Here is a 14,874-nt window from a genome sequence, read left to right as displayed (position 1 = left end):
ATGAACCCACGAGCGATATTTGGTAAATTAGAGCGAAATCATAAACTACAAGGTGGATGTACGTGCAAATAGCAGTACGTAAATTGCTACTTCAACGGCAGTCATTTCCACTGAAATGTCAGATAATGTTAGATAATATGCTTGGAATTCTATTAATCATAAATTCTGCCATTAGACTTTTTCTCGTACACCTCTAGCTATAAGCTCACGCATCATTGTTTGGAAACCGCTGACCATGACTCTTTGAGCGACCTGTCATGAGACGTTCGGTTGACGAAGAGAGAAAAAAGGTTTTTGTCATGCACTCGTCTGTCTACTTCTGCAATTTAAATATCACATGATCTTTGTGACTGTAACTTTTCTGAACTTAAACATACTGAGGCCAATATTAATGATCACATGGCTAAGCATACACCCTTGCAATTTGCAAGTAACACGTAAAATTTATTGGTTATTTGCTGATTGTGTTTGATGTCAAGAATATAACGTCCTCCAGCAAAGTCATATTTCAAACACCATTTCATATATTCTTATTAGTCACCTTGTGACTTGTTTAAGATCAAAAATGTATTTAAGAGAATTAAGAATATGTAATTTAGAGGCATATAACGTTATGTCGAGAAGTGAGCTGAGGTATCGACTATGAGAATAAAGTGTGAGGTGCAGAGACTAGGGAAAAGGAAAGAAACCAAAAATAGCAAAATTGAAACGTCTCTTCGCGTGTTTCATTTCGTCTGGATCCTTGTTTCTAAATTCGTTGCACACCTATGCAATTGATCCCCTTATTTTTAGGTTAGCCTTTTAAAATCAAAATGTGTGTTCACTAAACACTTGCGCACCCTGCGAGTTTTGGTCTCACGACTTCTGGTTATCAAAAAAAAAAAGAAGATTATATACATAAATACACACATACATACATACATATATATATATATATATATATATATATATATATATATATATATATATATATAAACGAAGGGAAAAGCAGGAAGACACAAATATGCCGAAGGCCTTTTTTCTATATTGCTTCCTCAGGGGATAATGCACAAAAGACACTGTGGTTTATATGAGTGCAACAGCTTTCATGTCGCATCGGTGATTAAGGGCACGACGACCTTGGATAGTCCGTGGGTACCCGCTAAAAGTGCGTGATTTCTTCTTTATATAACTTTCAGTGAGTGAATGAGAGAGAGAGACAGAGAGGAAAGAGAGACCTACTGCCCGATTATTGACTAAACACTTTTTTAAATATTTTTCCCCTACATCTCTTTTCTCCTCCTCGTGACCCCTTCCTTTTCCCTTCTCCTCTCTAGCTATTTTTATTTTTCGTTCTTGTTTTTCTCATGACCCTTTTTTTTTAATGATTTTCTTTCTATATTCCTACTCCTCCCAATCTTCCTTATTTTCTCTCTCCATTCTCTTCTATCTTTTTATCTCCATTTCATTTTGCCAGTCTTCTGTTTCCTTTACATTCAGCGTTTTTAGGCCATAGAACCCCGGCCTTCAAGCGACAGATCAAATACGAGATATGTGTGTCCGAGACAATAACAGAGAATAGTAAGCAAATGATGATATCAAAGCAGAATACAAAACTTCGTAACTGTAAAATATGTTTCGACTGTGTGTGGTACTGATTAAAGCTTTGATAAACAATTTGCATTGACGTTTAACCTTTATACTCCATTCATATGTTCCACACTTTGTGTTTGTCGTGATGATGGGTGCTAGAAAAAAATCGTCTGGATAATTCTTATAATAAATAGGCGACCGTTATTGACCTGCAATTATAGATACTGGTCGAACAGCTGTGTCTGATGCACAGATGTGGCTATGGTTGACAGACGTCAACTAAATACTTATGGTTGCTTGAACCCCTTTTGCCCCCTGTGAGGTTTGAACTCACGACCCCTGGTTTACGAGACCAGTGCTCTACCACTGAGCTAAGGAGGCACATGTTATTACAACTGAAATATGAAATTCATCTACGAACACTAGCATTAGCCGATTTGTCAGTGAACGTTATGTTTGTGATATGATTCCTCATGAATGATTTTTGACTAGTGATTCCCAGACTTATCTGGCCACACGCCTCCTTCCAGATTAAAGTCTACACACTGGATACTGCATTCATCGCATTTGTTATAATCTATTGATAACTGCATTCATCTCATTTTATTGCATTTGTTCAGCGTGCATATATATCACATAGCTAAGCATACGCCCTTGCAATTTGCAAGTAACACGTAAAATTTATTGGATGTCAAGAATATAACGTCCTCCAGCAAAGTCATATTTCAAACACCATATCATATTTTCTTATTAATAACCTTGCAACTTGTTTGTACAGTTGCCTTCAAAGATGATTTAAACGAATTAAGAATAAAACATAATTTACACGTACAAAAAAACTATGTCTAGTTGAAGTATTGAGCATGAGAATAAAGTATGAAGTGCAGAGACTAGGGAAAAGGAAAGAAAAGAAAAATAGCAAAATTAAAACATACATATACACATATCTGTCTGCACGTCTCTTCGTGTGTTTCGTTTCGTCTGGATTCTGGTTTATAAATCTGTTGTACACCTTTGCAAGTGATCCCGTTAACTTAAGGTCAGCATTTCTTTAATTAACATATGTGTTCATTAAACACTTGAACTCTGTGTGAGGTCTGGTCTCACGATACCTTGTTTTTCCAGAGAGAAAAAAAATAAGCATGTGTCTACGTTTGGCATATTCTATAGGACATGTGTAAATAACAACCACGGGAAAACGGGAAGACACGAATATGCCAAAGGAATTTTCTATATTGCTTCCACAGGGGATAATTCACAAGAGCTACGGTGGTATATGTGAGTGCAACAGCTGTCAGGTCACATCGCTGATTAAGGGCACGAGGACCTTGGATAGTCTACAGGTCCTCAGTGCGGTGTACGTATGTTGATTTTTTCATTCGGTATAAATTTGGGTTAAAGTTAGAATCCTTAAGTTATATACATGTATATATATATATATATATATATATATATATATATATATATATATATATATATAAATATATATATACATATATAAATACATATATATATATATATATATATATATATATATATATATATATATATATATATATAAGGTCTTGTTAACACACACACACACACACACACACACACACACACACACACACACATATATATATATATATATATATATATATATATATATATGTATGTATGTATATATATACAACTTAAGGATTCTGACTTTAACCTAAATCTATAATGAATGAAGAGATCAACACACACACACACATGGAAGCTTGTGTGTGTATGTGCGCCTGTGTCTGTGTTTAGTTTTAAATTAGGGTCGTTAGGTTTAATAATTTGATAATAGATAATAAATGTATTTTATACTAAGGATGTTGCATTTTCTGATTTTCATCGAATATCCATTGAATGTTGTGATCTTTATTCAATTCATTTTTAACAGAAAATTTCATCAACAAGACGGCAGGTAAATGATATTACAAAACCATTCCAACCATTCCCGGAATTTGTAATGAAGATAGAATATGAAAAACAAAAAAACAAAACAAAATTAGAACGGAAAGGGAGACAATCGTGTTGGATGATTCAAATTCAAAAGATCAAGAAGTGCAGTTTGCAAGTTATAGAAAAGAGAAGATTGTCTAATTTTTGTTTAGTTTACCCTAAACTCTTTCGCCCAATGGTCTCTTGCCTCTGGTTTCCTGCACTTGTTGAAAGAGATGGAAGAAATTTACGAATTTCACTAGACAGTGTTTGTAAAACGTAATTCTGATAGGAAACGTTTATTGTGCATTTCTTTTGTGTGTGTGAAATGATCCCCTCTCATTCGTACCAAATCATTTTAATTAACAACTTCCCGTAGTCCACAACACTCTGTAGCATATTAATGCATAGCCTCCTTAGCTCAGTGGTAGAGCACTGGTCTCGTAAACCAGGGGTCGTGAGTTCAAACCTCACAGGGGGCATTTAATGATTTACAACACCAGATGTGTTGTAAATGACAACTATGATGATCGATTATGACTTACAACTTTGTTTGCACTAATTGACGAGTGGGTATTTCAACTGATAAGGAAATTAAAGAACTCTTGAGTTCGGGTGATCATAACTATTAAACTTTGAGATTGAAGTAAAAAAGAGAAGAAAAAAGAAAAACAGGATTGTGATACTACCGCCCCTTAGTATCCTTTTGCACTTTACATCCCCTTTTCAAACTACTTCTCTCATTCTAAACGCCTTGAATAATATCTGTGATTTGCTAGTATCAGTCATTCGCATTGTTGCTCCTTTTTTGTGGCTTGTGATTAACCTTTTCTTCTCTGCATTTTTAAAGGTTGTGGCCTTGTTAGCCAACGATTCTATCATGGTGTCCCGCTGTTTTTTTTTTTCTTGTTTTGCATATATATATATATATATATATATATATATATATATATATATATATATATATGTATATGTATATATATGTATATATATATACACACATACATACACACACACACACACACACACATATATATATATATATATATATATATATATATATATATATATATATATAAATAAATAGATAAATATGTGTATTATATATTGTTATAGTCATTAATAACCATGTACACAGTATCTGATTTGATTGCATACTAGAAATGCGGAAACGCATCGTACAGTATTAGAAGGTTGGGTAAAGAAAAAGATCGGAAACGCCCGTCTAGCAAAGGGCCGAGTTGTTGCTCGGATGTTGCAGAAAGCTCTCTAACGAGGCGTCCAGAATCCTCAAGCACGAAAATCAACCCTTTCGTCATTTGATAAGTTAATTCTACTGCAACGTCACAACAAATTTCTTGCAACATTCTGGCTGCTCCATCTCGCACTTCTTCATAACTAATACAGACAGAGCCTTCCTCAGGGAGATCCACATGAGCACTGGCTTGATAGACCTTCCGCTGCCCATCCACGCCGAAGGGATATAGCATTGATGAAAGCCTTGTTGATACTAAAGCCCTTGGTTGAGATTGGCAAAATTATCAATCAGTTGTTGTTAACCACCATTACTAATACTGCTGCTACTTCTACTACAATTATTGCAGTCATATTGTTATAAGATAATTACATTCATGAAAAAAGAAAAAGATGTAGGGATATATATATATATATATATATATATATATATATATATATATATATATACATATATATATATATATATATACATATAAATAAGTGTAGGATTATATGTTCATAATACTTTCTACAATCATCATGTTACTTTTACATGTCAAATTAGATAACGGTAACTGGTAATAACAAAATCATTTATTAACATAGTATTCGTACAGTTCGTTTCCTACTGCGTTCTCCAGTATATTGATTACTTCTTACATCATATTCTAATTACGTTTGTACAGATTACATATTTATTGAGATTAACTTCGTGCAACCATTGATTATATCACATCATTAATTATACAACGGCCTCGAAAAAGGAATAACATCACGCTTTCTCTCACATCAGCTAAGATTCAAGGAATACCTAGTGTTAGTAATTTTTTTTTTTTAATTCGTCCATTTGTAGCGTTTCCTGAGTGCGATAGATGAGCCCATGAGCGATATTTGTCAAATAATATGGTTTATATCTTATTGAGACATAACTGTAAAATTCCGCTATTATTTTTTTCCATGTACCTCTAGCTACAAGCTCACGCACCATTATTTGTAAACCACTGCCCTGAATTCTTTGAGCGTACTTTCATGTCCGGTAAAAAGAAGAAAAAACGTTTTGTACCGTTCTCTCGTTTGTGTCTCCTTCCGCATTTAAAATATTAAACGATCTTTGTGAACTTAACCATGTAAAGGCCAGTGACTTTACGACCTTGTCCTGAAATGTCATAAAGGTTTGATAATGATCACATGGCTAAGCATATGTACTTGCACTTTGTAGGTAACACGCAAAGTTTAGGTGTCAAGTACATAACGTACTCCAGCGAACTGATATTTCACTCAAAAAATAATTTGAGTGAATTTAGAATTGCAACTTATTAATGATGTACAGTCGACTTCAAAAAAGTGAAGTTTCGAGCGTAAGAATGAGGCCCTAATCTAAGCAACTATATAGCTCCTTTCTTGCTGTTTTTTTTCTTTCTTTTCTCGGACATGATTTCAGTGGTATAGCATAGAGCAATTTAGTCTGAAGTCCAATTCCTCCTGTAGTTGTAAAAAAAAAATAATGGCGAGAAAGTTCCGTGATCAATATTTTGAATACTTTCTGAGTACGCCAAAGTTTTTTTCATCCTCATTCCGCACATGAAGTGCAGTTAGTATTAAACCCCGATTACATGGAATCACAGGTTCAAAGATTCCGGTATCGAAAGCTCTCTGCCCACGTGTCCAGAATCCCCGGGCGTTAAGGTCAATTTTTGCCTTGATTGATGAGTTGTCCATTTAATATGTAGGTCTTTCACCTCCAGTGACAATAGAGTTGGCTCTACTGTAACATCGTGGCAAACTTCTTGTAGTATTTTGGCTGTTACATCTCGCACTTCATCATGGCGAATATAGACAAAACCTCTCTTCTTGCACTTCATAGCATAACCAACATCAAAGGAGGGTCCTAGTGGGGACTGCTGGATAATCCTTCCACTGAACAATCGTAGTAAAAGGGCAACAGTTTGGGTTAATTCTTATTTGTTAAAACTGAAGTCCTTGGTCTTGATTTGTAAAATTGCTGACCTTTTTTTTCCTGCGCAACCTTCTGTTTCAAGTTTAGAAAAATGAAGAATGATTCCCTGCGGTGCCCATGTCAGATTCACATGTTGAGTTTTGTCGGACAATTTGAGTCTTATTATAGAGCCGATGTTATTGTTGGAGACTTTTGGTATTCTCTCTGTGCTAATTTCACCGGGTTTGTGATGCCTATCCCTCCTGGGCGTGGTGGTAGTAATTCCAGTATACTTCTATCATGAGCGTTTCATTTCTGATTTTTTTTTTTTCAGAGCTGGAATAAATTTATCATTAATGGCATCTTCAAGCGGTTGAAGCAGCTGTGCGAAGTCTGGGACTGCTCTCATTAGGAAAGTCCACCGACAACTGCTATCACTACTCCTCCTCCTACTACTACTACTGCTACTGTTACTACTACTACGACTATTACTACTACTACTACTACCATCACCACCAATAGTGATGATAACGATAATGACGATTATTACCATTATCATTATTGCCGTATTTTTTATATCATACTCATTAATATTTTCATAGTTATTCAGATTAGTGCAAAATCACATCAGTGAAATCACTGATCATATTATAAAGAAAACATTTATATTTCCGACAGTTATCCTATTTTTTACATGTTAAATTAAGTAACAATAAATGATAATGACAATACCAGTTAAACACATCGCTAGGCGCTTTATCAACACATATCTAGAATTTGTCCAGAAATACTTTACACCCGCGATCCCTTTAGCAGTAATGTAAACAAACACTTGCTTACAAACTTCCCGTACTGTTGCTCCGCTGTAAAAAGTCGTATTTTTATATGTGACACGGTTAGTTGTGCATTATTTTACGTCAGTTTGAAATATGGTGATGATTATTTCACTTTGTATTATGTTTTTCATGTGAAGTGTTATTATAATGTATGTATATATGGCGAAAATAACGGTGTCTTATATATTGACAATGGTCAGTGACTATTGACAGGAAAGTAGGCATTAATTAGATTAATAATTAATAATAATTTACACAGAGAAAGAACAATTTTAAGTGTTATTTTCTGTTGGAAGAAAATAAACCTTCCCTTCATATATTTGGTAACATGGAAAGCTTTGGCAAGTTTCTTACATGAAGAATAAATTGTCAAGAGGTCTACATGCTCAGTTGTGACAGTGTGTACAGTTGGTCAGTTAGAGAACCAGAATGTACAGTAGGTCAGTTAATGAAAATGTCTGCTTTATCCGGCTCAGCCTATGTTCATCAAAATGCCAAACAGATGAGTATCATCTACAGTGACTTGGAAGCCAGGGGTCGGTTACTCAAAACAGCTTATGATATTGTAAGCCCTGTGCACCCAGGCCGCGCATGTTGTATGTTAGACTATGACCTCAGAAGGTGGTAAATTTTCCGAACTACGCCGCGTTACGAAATACCACAAAAGTGGTATTGATGGATTCCTCTCAACCTCTACTATTCATATATAGTGAAATTAATGAGCGCTTGCACCCCTTGAGCCCACAATCTGGGTCCCGATAGTAGGGGAGGGCATGAAGTAGATCAGGGAAATTGTGGGGTAAAATATGAATTCTGGCCATATTTCCTATGCAAAATCTTAACCAATTACCTACCTAGGTTTGCTTAGGTTTGAAGTTTGCCCTAGCCAAGGGGGGGGGCTTTGCCACCCTCCCTGGACCCCCCCCCCCCTTTTTTTAAAGGCACTTCGTGCTACCTTGTGCTACTTCGGTATCACAAAAACCTTAACCCTTAACTACCTACCTCACTTTACCTAGTTTTAAAGTCAGCCTTTGCAAAGAGGGAGCTATGCCCCCCTGTGGATTTCCCCTATTTAGGGCACTTCGTGATACTTATGATGCGTAATTAGTTCTGTAGATGATAATGCCGCGACCACGAACAACCTTCACACTGCGCCATGATGACAGCAACTGAGTCTTCGTCTCATATATTCCTCAGGATAGGAAACTAGGACCGATAATGATGCGTCCACTCAATAGAGGGCACTATAATTATGCTGTAAACAATGGGGAATATTGCCCCATCTGTTGAGAGAACATAACAGCACATGCAGGTAATTCATTGGGGGTTCCCAGTCCACAGCTTGTTGCTAGCTGTAAATACGTAAACACAGCCATGTTTAAATTTCAGGGCGAGGATGGTGGTTTCTGGGTATTTTGCACAAGGTATGTTGCACGAAGTGCCCTAGAAAGGGGGTGGTTCCAGGGGAGGCCGAAACCCCCCCTTGGCTAAGGATTAATTCAAAACTAGGCAAAGTTAGGTAGGTCATTGGGTTAAGATTTTGCACACGAAATATGCCCCAAAGTAGGACAAGGTAGCACGAAGTGCCTTAAAAAAAGAGACCCAGATTGTGGGGTCCAGAGGTGGAATCGTGCATGATTTCCACTATATATGAACAGTAGAGGTTGATAGGAATCCATCGATACCATTTTTATGGTATTTCGTAACATTTTACCCCGTAATTTCCTTGATCTACTTCATGCCCTCCCCTACTATCGGGACCCAGATTGTGGGCTCCAGGGGTGCAAGCGCTCATTAATTTCACTATATATGAATAGTAGAGGTTGAGAGGAATCCATCGATACCACTTTTGTGGTATTTCGTAACGCGGCGTTGTTCGGAAAATTTACCCAGAGGATTATACTCAAAATATGCTTGTTGCCCTTGCTTGATGTCACAGCACCTTGTAACTTAACCCATTGTGGACGGGAGATAGATTTACATGCCCAGTCTCTAGGATGGGTTATATTACATATTTGACTTTTCCCACTCTCTTTCAGTCACTCATTGTAAAACCAGAGCCATTTTTTGTGTTTTCTTTTCTGTGTGTTTTACTGTGTTTAGAGACTTATATGTGCCATATGATAGGCTCTATCAATGCTGCAGTTGACTAGAATTATAGTATATGATCCATATCAGCCCATTATTTTCTTTATTCTCAGTGTGATAGAAATATTATTGTTTTTGGGTGGATGAAAAGCGACTTTATTTTTTCGTATATTTGTGCTGTCATGAACAAATGTAAAACATGTAACCATCTACAATGAAGATAACATGAAGGGGTAGGGAAGAGAAAGATAACCTGTGCTTATGAATATGAGTGCCACAGTAAAAGGCATCCCTATTGGCACATGAGCACATTTTAAACTCTGGGTATGGTTTTAGTCACCTTCCTCTTCATGTTCTACTTGCACATCCTTCATTGGCGGTACTTTAGAGCAAGAGGTCAGTAACTTACTGTGTGCCATCACTCTATAAAGATAATGCTTGCTAGAGACTGTGGATGAGTGCCATTCAAGGCTCTCTCTCCTACAAGTGCTTGAAGAAAGTGGTGCCATCTAGGTTTTGGATGTTGGGTTTGCTTATATTATGATGATTATAGTAATTATGACTGCAATTGTCATCATCACTCACTCCTTTCTCATAGCACAATAATATAGCACAGTGATCCAAAATCCCTGAACATCATGTATGTCATTACGCCATTCATCAGGCCAAAGCTCCTACATTATATATATCATGACACTTGTCTGCAATGAGGTTAAGAGTGCTCCCAAGCTCTCGTTCTGGTGTGAACCTGAAAATAAGTCATAATAGCTCTGATTTGTGCAAGGGAGATATGTTTAAATAATGTCAGATAGGCTGTGTCAGGTATTGCTTCTGTGTGTCACAAACACCTTCATTCTCTTCAACCACTTAATGAAAAGAGGATAAAATGCAGTAATAGGGCAGCAGACAATGCACTTGTCATTTACCCCATAGATTTTGTGGCAATACATACTATATACATGATAGAGCTTTGAGAAATGATAGGTGAAAAGGAGAAATTCTGTTCATGTGAGAAGAATAATCGTTAAGAAATTAGAGTGACCAGTCATGAGAGATTAAGCCTACTATTTTGAAGGTGTCTTCCTAGACATTCATTAAGGCTGTTCCCATAGCTTTTCTATATCATCATGTATTCCTGTTCTGAACATATCCTGATTATTTAAGCTTCAATTAGTTTTATTGATGTTATTTTATGATTATCATTCAAATTTAACACAATTAATGATTTTATTGGTATCCTCAGTATTCAGTATGGTAATCAGAAGGAGAGTTAAGCAGCAACTGCAAGGAATGCATAATTTTCCAAATGAAACAAGGTAAGCCAGGGGTGTGGGGGAGATAGAGTGAGAGTGATAGTGAGTGTGAGTGCGAGTGTGAGTGTGAGTATATGAGTGTGAGTGTAATTGCAAGTGCGAGTGCGAGTGCAAATGCGAGAGCAAGATCGAGTGTGAGTGTGAGTGTGAGTGTGAGTGTGAGTGTGAGTGTGAGTGTGCGAATGAGAGAGGGGGGACTTGCTGAGATTGATTTGTTTTATCTCTTCATATTTAAGATCACTCTAACCAAAAATGAATCCATTGTTTTAACTCACCATGCTCTATTAACAGGAAATGGTTCAAATGGAAATACGAGCAGATTCTCCTGACATTTAAAGTAATCTTCTACAATGAATTCATGAATTCAAGTTATGCCTCTGAGGTCCTGATGGAGCCAATGGTATGGGTAGTGGATCACTTTTCCAAAGCACTTGGCCCTGTGAGTATATTGAGTGTATATTTTTTACTGTCATAGTTTGCATTAATTTTATATTCAGAGTGATGTTCATTCTCATGGCCATTACTGCTATTGTCATCATTTTGATTATCGTTATCATTGTCATAATTGATGTCATTATCATTGTCATTACAAATGTCATTATCATTGTCATTACAAATGTCATTATCATTGTCATTACAAATGTCATTATCATTGTCATTACAAATGTCAGTATCATCACTATCACCATCATAAACACCATCACCACCACAATCACAATCACCATCAGCATCACAATTATTTTTAACCATATGTAACTTTATTTTTTATATTCATATTTTATCTGTAGTAATGAGTAAAAGCAATTGTCAAATCATCATTATCATTACTATTATATAGCTCATTATGTTATTATGCAAACTTATTGTTTGATACATATTATCATACTGTTATATACTGTCAAATTGCTTTTCTATGTCCGTTACTTTGGGATAGGACAAAGAACTTTTCCTCTGTCTGAGAAACTGAAGATACTTTTGTAAGTAAGAGAAGTTTAGCTTGGATAACCTTCCATAACACACCAGTTATATACGTGCAAAAGTTTCTGATACGTCCAATGATTATTGTAACGCTTTGCTAATATACGATTTTTCTTTTTATTATTATTATAATGTTTTTTTTTATGTTTATTGTTATTAATTGCTTTACTAATAATTATGGTGTATGTACCATATTTGCTGTTCATCCAATAAATGCCAAAGTAATTACAGTTTTTTTTCACGAAAAAGTAGCTTGTATAAAAAGAGTTTACTAATGAAGCAGACTTACCTTTTTGTTTAGATACAGGATAGATAGCATAAAGATTTAGGCAAATTTAAAATGGGAAAGCAAGAATTATGTCCTTTTAAATTCTATGATATATTTGCATATATTTATTTTTTAGACACTCCTTAGAATGCATGTGATTTTGGAAATGTGTTAATGAGTGGTATGAGAGCTATTCTCATGAGATTGAAGTTGATTTTGGTAATGAAAAATATTTATTCCTCAGTAGCTTTGTAGTGTGATTTTTGTGTAACAGATGTACCAATGTACCAGCTGGTGATTCATATGTGTACTAATGTTATTCTGTTGAAGGTTATATGTTTTCCAATGTTTCATATGTCATTGTTTTCTTTCATTTTACTTTTTTTATTAATGAGTGTGCCTTTTTCTTTAACTGTTGTAAGTGAAATAACACCATTTTACAAATACAAAGTGGAAAATATTTTACTTTGGGCTCTATATATTTTTCATTTGGCCTATGATATTTGATGTTATACCTCATATTATGTGTCAGACTTTGCACCTTTTTTTTCTTTCCATTCTCCTCTTCTCCTTTTTTTCTGTCTCTGCTTGACCCCTTAAGAAATTTAGGTATTGACACATGATTCGCTCTATCAGATCCTGGTCGGAGGTGTGATAACCCTGACGAGTTCTGTGGTGGCCATTGTATACATAATTGGCCTGCCGTACTACTGGAACAAGTCGCCTGTGCTGACTAGTTTCCTGATGGTGCTTGGCCACTGGCTGCTTATCAACGTGTCCTTCCATTTCTTCATGGCTGCAAAGACTGACCCAGGAACACCACCAAAGGTACTCCACTTCCTCTTGTTCTTATTGTTATTGTTGTTATTGCTGCCATTGTTGTTATTATTGTTGTTGTTCATCTTTTTCATCTTCTTCTTCTTCTTCTTCTTCTTCTTCTTCTTCTTCTTCCTTTGGTATATGGGTAAGCAAATTAATATTTTCCCCTTCATCTTTTTTTTTATCATTATTATTATTATTTCATTTACCAAGTTTTTTAAACAGATGAGTGATTCTTGGTCTTCTCCTGCCACAGGGTATCCTAATCAGTGAAGCTGTTAGTGTGTGCAAGAAATGCATAGCCCCCAAACCTCCTAGGACTCACCACTGCTCAGTGTGTAATCGCTGCATACTCAAGATGGACCATCACTGCCGTATCCTTTTACTTGTTTATTTATTTTTTGGATTGGTCTCAGTATTCTTCATTTGTGGGAAGGATGGGATAGTTCAGAGAACATATGGAGTCTGTAAAATCCCTGTATGCTAGGCAGTTGTGTAATGATTTATCTATATATGTTGTAGGTGTTTTTCTAGTGAACATTTTTAGTATTAAATCCTACATTACAGTCCACATCTTTATATATGCAGCTTGGGTGGGCATCTTACGATATATAAGTTTTCTATTATTTTCTAGACTTTTGGTGTGAGTTATATATGATATATATATGGTATAATGGCACTGTGATAGTAATTAACCCATTGTGTATGGGTGTCAAGACATACATGTCGACACTGATTAGGCCTAAGAAACGGGTGTCAATATGTACATGACGTGACATCGGAATCTGCTCACAGTTGAAGCGCACACAGTCATAAAGTATTATGGCTGTAGAGCTCTAGAGCTACAGAGTTCCAAAGTCAGCCTAAACTCCCATTTTATGATGTATTTATGGAAAAAATATTGTTTGGGCAAGTCTATGCTACCCGAAGGGCGGAGAAAACCCTTTCCCCTTCATTCTAATTTTTAGCCTGTGCCACTAGTGTAGTAGACCGCCCACCTTGATAACCAGTTAGGTCAGTAGGCGCCCCGTTGGCAATGGGTTAACATTTGATATAACTTAGTAACATAATTGAAGGAACAATTTGTTTGTAATTTCATCAAAATGAAAAATGCAGTAGGAAATTGACCCTCCTCTGAAATGCGCTCATTAGGGAGAGGTTAAGGGTAGTATAAGAAAAAAATTCAGAAATATTTGCTTGGTTTTAGACTTAATAAATTGATATTAAATATGTTTCATTCTTGAAGTTCAAAGTTTAGAGCTGGTCATAAATCCTTAACCCACTGCACCCTAAACAGCCTGGCTCAACAACTGTGTGGGTCACTACAATCACCGGTACTTCTTCATGTACATGGTCTATATGACTCTTGGAACCATATTCATCATGAGCCTGGGCTTTGAGATTGCCTACAAGGAGATCTGGCTTGGGGGGGAGATGGGCGCTGGCCTAAGCCATGCGTTTCAGTACATGGAGGGGGATTTTGACTCGCACGAAGAGGAAGAGGACCTGGAAGGATACCCTGCCAATGTGAATGGCACACACATGATACCTGTGGTAAGTAGTCCGGTGCAGTGTCCTGTGTTGTTAGTTCTCTTGTGGTAAGTTCTGTTGTTCTGTTTCTTGGTTGTTGTATTACTATTCATTTCTATTAGCATGTGGTTACTGCAGCCATGTACAATGCTTTGTATCTTCTTTCTTTTTTTCTTGTTTTTCTCTTTGTTTTTTTTTCTTTCTTTTTTAACTTTTATATTAACTGCTATTCTGCCTATTGGAATCAAAGAGTAAAATTAATTTCTTCATAATATACAGAGAGAATAATAATATTCTGACAAAGTCCCATTACCAAAGAACTGATTTACTTTTTTCTCTATT

The 14,874-nt window shown here is 36.0% G+C and overlaps 1 protein-coding gene and 2 non-coding genes across 3 annotated transcripts in view; 2 read left to right on the top strand and 1 right to left on the bottom strand.

Annotated features, from left to right (window-relative positions):
* Positions 1-1,881: 1,881 nt before the first annotated feature.
* TRNAT-CGU (transfer RNA threonine (anticodon CGU)) lies at positions 1,882-1,953 on the bottom strand. The gene has a single exon. It is a non-coding gene; the product is annotated as a tRNA-Thr (tRNA).
* A 1,985-nt stretch (positions 1,954-3,938) lies between these two features.
* On the top strand, positions 3,939-4,010 carry TRNAT-CGU (transfer RNA threonine (anticodon CGU)). Its single transcript has one exon. It is a non-coding gene; the product is annotated as a tRNA-Thr (tRNA).
* A 3,457-nt stretch (positions 4,011-7,467) lies between these two features.
* LOC147469139 (palmitoyltransferase ZDHHC16) overlaps positions 7,468-14,874 on the top strand; it is a 13,179-nt gene continuing 5,772 nt past the window's right edge. The window contains exons 1-6 of the mRNA XM_086551084.1: positions 7,468-7,595; positions 10,868-10,940; positions 11,229-11,376; positions 12,820-13,011; positions 13,259-13,376; positions 14,300-14,556. Coding sequence (XP_086407210.1) covers positions 10,876-10,940; positions 11,229-11,376; positions 12,820-13,011; positions 13,259-13,376; positions 14,300-14,556 — 780 coding nt within the window. The 5' untranslated portion in view covers positions 7,468-7,595; positions 10,868-10,875. The remainder of the gene's footprint in view (positions 7,596-10,867; positions 10,941-11,228; positions 11,377-12,819; positions 13,012-13,258; positions 13,377-14,299; positions 14,557-14,874) is intronic.

Source organism: Penaeus japonicus, unplaced genomic scaffold, assembly GCF_977035675.1.
Source record: "Penaeus japonicus unplaced genomic scaffold, GWHDUDI00000001_assembly GWHDUDI00000024, whole genome shotgun sequence".
NCBI classification, from domain to species: Eukaryota; Metazoa; Arthropoda; class Malacostraca; order Decapoda; family Penaeidae; genus Penaeus; species Penaeus japonicus.
This window is presented reverse-complemented; position numbering and strand designations above follow the sequence as displayed.